The 7,760-nt window shown below is 33.5% G+C and overlaps 1 protein-coding gene across 1 annotated transcript; it reads left to right on the forward strand.

Moving 5' to 3' along the window:
* The first annotated feature begins 4,241 nt into the window (after positions 1-4,241).
* LOC131623581 (MLO-like protein 4) lies at positions 4,242-7,546 on the forward strand. Its single transcript, XM_058894580.1, has 15 exons — positions 4,242-4,511; positions 4,608-4,665; positions 4,754-4,977; positions 5,187-5,303; positions 5,403-5,463; positions 5,565-5,668; positions 5,764-5,838; positions 5,945-6,030; positions 6,149-6,198; positions 6,289-6,329; positions 6,409-6,579; positions 6,673-6,708; positions 6,799-6,866; positions 6,962-7,022; positions 7,123-7,546. The coding sequence occupies exons 1-15, from the start codon at positions 4,386-4,388 to the stop codon at positions 7,417-7,419; spliced, it is 1,575 nt and encodes a 524-aa protein (XP_058750563.1). The 5' UTR covers positions 4,242-4,385; the 3' UTR covers positions 7,420-7,546.
* Positions 7,547-7,760: the final 214 nt, after the last annotated feature.

The raw sequence follows: 7,760 nt of genomic DNA on the forward strand, positions 1-7,760 counted from the left end.
CAAAATACTATAACAACCTAAAAGATATTTGGAAAATTTATGTAAGCTCTCCAAAATCTTCCAAAACCCTTCTTGAATACAATTTTTGAGTTCCCCCATATTATGGGGTTTTTAGTGTTATGAATAAAATCAAACCCTCCAAAACCCTCCTACCCAAAATATTTATATTCTTTTCACCAAATCCTTCCTATTTTCCAAAACCATCCACTCCTTTTCCCTCCAAACTCGAAACAAAGCCTAACATTCCTACTAAACTTTCATAGTTTGGTTGTTAGTGAAAGAGTGGAATGTGAGAAAATGAGAAGTTTCTTCGCATTGTGGGCCTTTTAAAGATTGAAAGTGAAATTATTCAAATGCCCTTGGTACTTAGAAGAATTTACTAATCATGCCATTTTTTCTAATCTTGCTCAACCTTGATATTAACACTCTTAATCTCATTTAAGTGACTATTTCCTCACACTAGTCACGCTTAGACAAACTTTAGGATTTTATAGTCTAATACACGCCAAAGCGAGTTTTGCGTCAGTTTCGACACATGTGGAGTATTTCAAGACATCCAAGTGTATATATTGAGCCTACGATTTGTTGAGAGTAGGTTAATCAGAGGTATATTGAGTACCTAGACTACATTTTGTCTATTGAGGAGTGATGCGACCATATGCTAGATGCTTAGGAGATTTAGGGTGTATACATGAGATGGTATTTTATGATATCACATTCCTACCTGATTCTCACACCTAAGAGAAAGCCACTACTACAAATTGATGAAGAAGTACGGATAGAAGATGCAGGAGAAGGAGAGGATGATATATCGGTCTATGATTGCGTACTAATACGAGACTTATGAGTTACTTTTTAAAATGACTAAGCGTGCCTAGAGGCAAAAGAAAATTAAAGGAAAGAGGAGTAGTTCATGTGTCACTCATTATTCTACATTTAGCTAAATAATGTTAGATTGTTCAAGTAATGTTAAATTGTTCAGTAACATTTTCCTCGATGTATATTTTATTTGAAATTTTGATATAAATTTAATTTCATTTAATATGTTATTGAAGTGTGTGTTAAGATTATACAAGATAATTTTGGCAGAGTTCAATAATATCAAATGATTTTATCTAGTCTCAAATATATTTTTGGTCCTTAAAAATATCACCAATTTTATTTTTAGTTCCTATTTAAAAATAACATATTTCAGTCCTTATAAAAATTTTATGTATGCAATTTTAGTCCTTGTTATTTTCTAAAATTTTGAAAATTATTTAATTACCCTTTAACTTTTATATTTTTGAATAATTTTTTTTATACATGTTTAGAATAATGTAAAATGTTTATTTATCAAATTTTAGAATTTTTTAAAATGAAAAGAATTAAATATGAATTTTTTAAATTTTTAAAAATAATGATAAAAATAATAAAAATCTCGACTTAGAAATCAAATTTTGAGTTGTTTTTTTTTTCAAAGAGTTTTTCATAACTTTATAAACATGTTTGCAAAAGAATCATTCAAAAATACACATTGTTTTAACAACAGGACTAAAACTACGTGCATAATAATTTTGTAGGACCAAAATATACTAGTTTTTATAGGTAGGGGTGTTCATGGGTACGGGCCAACCCGCGAACCCACTCACCCAATCCAACCCAACCCTTATTTTTACCTAACTCAATCATGTGCGGGTCCAATCCGAACCAACTCATTCAAACCCATTAATATTTGATTTGGGTAACGAGTTTGAAGTTTTAAGAGAAATTCTCAATGCACCCATATAAATACTCACATACCCACGGTGAAAACCCCAAAATACCCCTATATTTCAGATACTCATATCTGAAATCTTTTTTTTTTTAAAATGTGTCTTCGGATATGCATCTCTGAAATCATCATTTTTTTTATAAAAAAAATGTGTCTTCGGATATGCATATCCGACATATTCTGGGTTTTTTCACAAAATGCAAACAGCCACATCCTTCTGTTTTCATTCCCTTCAATACAGAATTTTCACTTCAAACTCATTTGTACCAAGTTCTAATCAAAGCATTCTTACTCTACAACTCCCATCCAAGCATTCATAAGTGTTCAAAGCTCCATTAACGTTGTACTCAAAGCTTCAAGAAATTGTAAGTTTCCACAACTTTTCGCTCTAGCTTCGAAATGTTATTAGGGCTGTTAAAAATTAGGATAATGTTGTAGGTTGAAGTTATTGTAGTTCAATGATAGTTTTTAGATGGAAAATTTTGGATTGGATGAGTTAGGGGAAGAAATGGAAGTTTTCCAAAAATGGTTGTTCGCATATAATTTCGGAAGTGCATATCTGAAATCACCTTTGACCAGTTTCGGGCATGCACTTCCAAAATTGACTCTGAGTTGTTTTTTTTTATTTTCAATTATGTTTTCATCGTACTCTTACCAGTGGCATTTTTTCAGGAAACTGGCTGACAACCAGGCACCAATCGATCGACTTAGACTGGGGAGGCAGACACAGACAACCTCAACTCAGCGCGAGAGAGTTGCGCAGCAAGGAGTGACTCGGGGACAGGGTCGAGTCTGATTCCAAGTCCAAATGAATAAGGCGCCTGTAAGATCCTCATCTGCATCGAGGAGTCAGCTGTCTCATGCGTCTTCCTCTCGTGAGGTGGAGGAGGTGGTACATGAGGAGGTACTTGAGATTCTCCTTGAGCACGACGAGGATGCTCAGGACGATGCTCAGGACGCACAGGAGGGCGGCTACCCGGGAGGGCCTTCAGACACATCTGTCTTGATATACTATCATGACCATGCCGCTCGACATATTTGGGACGGCGAGGTTGTTTTTTATTTCACTTTCTAATTTAATCGTTTTAATTACAAATAGTTGAAATGAATATAAAAGGTTTATCGCGGATTTAACATTGTTGTTACACGAATGGATGCCATAGTGCAGAGGATGGTCAGTGAGGCGTCTGGTGCGGCGGCGTATAGGAGGCAGAGGAGGTCGCATGGAGTTCGCATTAGGCATACTCAGTAGTTGTAGTAGTCTATGTTTATTTATGACTTTTTTTCGGTGTTGTAATATTTCGACATTTTGCACTTACCCGAGCAATTATTTCTATATTATGATATCGTTTTATTACTCTAGTCTACGTACTTTTTATTTCCATAACTTTTTGTCGAATAATAAGAGTTATTAATTTTAGTTACTATGATGCTCTTATTGTAACAATGTAATGTTGTTGTTTTTAAAAATGGAGGAGTCAAAGCATATTTCGGATATGCATATCTGAAACTGGCTTATGGTATTTTCGGGTATGCATATCCGAAATATTTAAAAATATGAAAAGGGTGCCCTCGGATATGCATATCCGAAACACCTTAAAATGTGAAAAGGATGCCTTCGGATATGTATATCCGAAGGACATATGGGTGCAATGAAAAATTCTCAATTTTAAACTCACGAATCCGCGAACCCAACTCATTGACATGACATGTCACTCTATTTTTTATTTTATTCTATTTATAAATTATCTAGCGCAAATCTTACAATGCATATATATTTTTATATGTAATTATAATTTTTATTAATTGTAAAAGTCTAAGTCTAAATCAAATTTGAGTGATCAAATTTATTTATTCGAAGAGAGATACTTCTTACCTTTTAAATTATACTTAACACCATTTGTATATTTTTTATTATTTGATCTGAATCGTAAAAGAATTTTTAAGTATTAAATGATAAATTTTATTCAAATTAAATACAAAATTTTATGATTTTTTTAATGTTTTTGTAAAATAAATGTGTTAATTAAATTAATATTTTATTTAGAATTTAAAAATTATATTTAGTGTATGACCCACGAACCCAACTCATTAATGAGTGGGTTGGTTTGGTTCAGGTTTAGTCTTATAAGTACGGCTGTACGGGTTAAACACTCAATCTAAACTAAAGCCTATTAATTGAATCGGGTATTGAATTTAATCAAATTAGATCCAACCCAACCCACGAACACTCCTATTTATAAGAATAAAAAATAAAATTTCATAATTTATAACAACAAAAATATATTTAACTCTTTTATCTATACCTATAAAAAAAATAAGTGACCTGCCATGCGACAATTCCAACTTGAAAATGACCGATTCAACGAAACTAGTAGTTGAGAAAATGAGCTAATAATGGAACTAACTTGTTCGTGACAACAACAACAACACATTCACGTGCCATTAAATAATTCTCTTATGACACGGTCTCAACATTTTGTCACAACACAAATCCACCACCAACCACATTTATGTCCAAGACCTATGTTCTTCATTCAAGACCAGACCAAACACACAATAGGTGTTTTTATGTTCTTTCCTAAACATTTTCATGACACCGCATGTTGTTTTTTGAGGATTGATAGCAACCATGGTGGAAGAAAATGGAGATGGTAGATCCTTATCAGAAACCCCCACTTGGGCTGTTGCAACTGTCATCACTCTATTGGTTTCTCTTAGTTTCTTGTCTCATGGCACTTTGAAAAAACTGATTAAGGTACAAACACACATGATACATTACTTTATATATCCTTTTTCCGAATTTCTCACATTCATGCATAAATTTCTTATACATTGAATATTAATGTCACAGTGGTTGGATAGAACTAAGAGAAAATCCCTTCTTTCTGCTTTGGAAAAGATGCAAGAAGGTAAAAGGACTATGTAATCTCGCTACATAACATTACTATAAGAAGTTGAAAATTAGATTGAAATTTTGTTATCTACTATTTCAAGCAGAATTGATGCTGTTTGGGCTTCTGTCGTTGTTGATGGGCCATTGGATTGTTTTTGTGGCAAAGATTTGTGTTAAGTCATCAGTATTGAGTAGCAGATTTTTTCCATGTGCAATGGAGAAGAGTTTTGGAATTGTGAAACATAGTGTATGGTTGAATTCAGAATATTCTAATAAAACATTTCTCAAAGAGCAAGTGAATCGCGGTCGGCATAGTTATTGTCCTAAGGTAGTTCTTCGACTTTATCTATTCCGTCCAAATCACATTTAGGATAGTGCAATTGATGCCCATCACGGGCCTGTATCTGACATTGACACTGACACATGTGATTCCACTCGATCACTTTCACTTTCTAATATTATAACTGATGTTTACGTGTCAGTGTTAGTGTTTTCTAAGGTGTGCATTTAAGTGGAAACTTGTTACTTGCTTCACAGGGTCATGAATCATTTGCTTCTTACGAAAGCCTTGAACAGCTTCATCGCTTTGTGTTTGTTCTCGGGATCACTCATGTTTCCTACAGCTTTGTTGCTGTTGCTCTAGCCATGATCAAGGTTAAAATAGTCATGAATATCATGATATCAAACTTTCCTCCTATTCTAATTTTTGCGGTTATACACACAATCTTTATAATTTTAGAGTGTGTTATTCAGATTTATAGCTGGAGAACATGGGAAAATGAAGCAAAGACTATCGCTATGCAAAGCTTACAAGGTTCTGAGAATCTCGAAACCATAATGAGTCAATAACTAGTTTATTTTGCTTGAGTAGCAATAGTAATAATAATTCTTTTTGATCAAATTGTCTTAGTTTAGATACTTCACAAAGCGCTTCAAGTATAAAATTGAAGCGGCTTAGTACATTCATTTCTCACAACACATCTCATCCTTGGAGTCATCACAAAATTTTTGTTTGGCTGGTACAATTTGCAGTATTTTTCTCGGCACTTTCTGTAATATTTTTCATATCCTTCTTAGGATACTGTATGATTGATGAAACTATCTTGCATTGCAGTTATGTTTTAGTCGTCAATTCTGGAGTTCAATCAACCGAGCCGATTACATGGCATTGCGCTTAGGCTTCATTACTGTGAGTATGTTTTAGTATTTTTTTTTATCACAACTGTAACTTAAGTCCATTTTTCAACTGTAAAGCTCGCAAAAAATTTGCATTTTTGTTTTCTGATGTCTTGCAGAATCATGACCTTCCCCTGACATACGATTTCCACAACTACATGCTTCGAAGCATGGACGAGGAATTCCGTGACATTGTAGGTGTTAGGTATCTTTACTCTCTTCAGATGAATTTAACGGCTTTCTTAATCTAATCAACATAGTAAATGCTTAATGCAGTACTAATTACACCGATTAATTTGATGGTATATCTGATTTTGTGACAGTGTGCTTCTCTGGATATATGCAATATGCTGCATTTTTCTAAATTTTCATGGTAAGTTTATACTAGTTTTAGATTTAATTCATAAGTACATAACTTATCACTAAACTAATCACTAAACTAATCACTATAATTTTCATTCAGGGCACAACTTTTACTTTTGGCTTTCCTTTGTCCCAGCAATTGTAAGTCCTAATAACAATGTTTACTGTGACTTTTTTGCGTGTAATAGTAACGATTTTTCTTGTATCACTTGCATTTTAGTTGATCCTTATAATCGGTACTAAATTACATCGAGTCGTTGTAAAATTGGCCGTTGAAGTAATAGATCATTGTCCAGAAAAGAAGCATCATCAGTTTAACTTAAGAGACGAACTCTTTTGGTTTGGAAAGCCAAGGCTTCTGTTGAGATTAATACAATTGATATCTTTCTTGGTAAGCAAGCAACATACTGAATTTCCATTTCGCTCTTTGTTTTCCTCATACACTCGTTTTGATTTCTTCGTCCCGTTTTGTTATCTTTTGCAGAACGCATTTGAAATGTCAACATTCTTATGGTCCCTGGTAAGAAACGGATAATTTTTTCGAGTTACATTGCCTAACTCATGGTAGAATATGTGTAATCTATAACTATAGTCTTTATTTTGACCGCAGTGGGAAATTAAAGAAGCTTCTTGTTTCATGAACAACCGAACATTCGTTGTGATCCGCTTGTCGTTCGGGTACATATATACATTTGTCTTCTTGAAAATACCTGAATCACAGTTCCACAAAAAAAAATGATACATATGTTTTCGCCTTTCTTGTATTGCGACAGGGTCGTTTCACAAGTCTGGTGCAGCTTCATAACGTTTCCGCTGTATGTTATCATCACACAGGTCAACCTTCTTCATAAATATGTTGGAATATTGACGAAATTATTCATCGAGGGTTGAAATTACTTACTTTACAAGAATTTGCACTTTTATAAAAATGCAGATGGGATCGAGATTCAAGAAAACAGTGATATCTGAAAATGTAAGGAAGTCACTATCTAAATGGAAGAGAAGAGTGAAGGAGAAACAAAGTTCCTCTTATGAAATCCTTAATACATCAACCACAACATCATTGGAGTCTTTGATGCATGGAATGGACAACTATACTTCTGCCTTAATCAGAGAGACTCAGGAAGGAAGTTCCTCAAGGATTCATAGCAATGCAGAATTTTCAAGTTATGATGAAGATCACCATGATCATGATGTAAAGTATGATTTGTCTTCTTTTCCATTGTCTTGAGACTGCTTTGCTTGTATTGTGGAAAGCATGATGAATTGAATTGGAATATTATGTTTCTTCTTATGCTGGTTTATAGCAAACCTGCCTTTCATTTACTAATCCTAACCAGTCATTTAGGTTTGTTGGTTGTTATGAAAAATACCTTTCTTATTGTATTTGGTACTATATATAATAATAGTGTTAGTAATTACAAATGACTACAACTCATAATGATTAATTACAATGATTACAACATAATGATTAATTACAATTCGTAATGACTAATTTCCTATTCTATGAAAGCAAATTATTCACAATAAATGCAAAGATTATTTTCGCTCAAAGTGACGCGGATGGTCAAA

This window comes from Vicia villosa, unplaced genomic scaffold (assembly GCF_029867415.1).
Source record: "Vicia villosa cultivar HV-30 ecotype Madison, WI unplaced genomic scaffold, Vvil1.0 ctg.000074F_1_1, whole genome shotgun sequence".
NCBI lineage: Eukaryota > Viridiplantae > Streptophyta > Magnoliopsida > Fabales > Fabaceae > Vicia > Vicia villosa.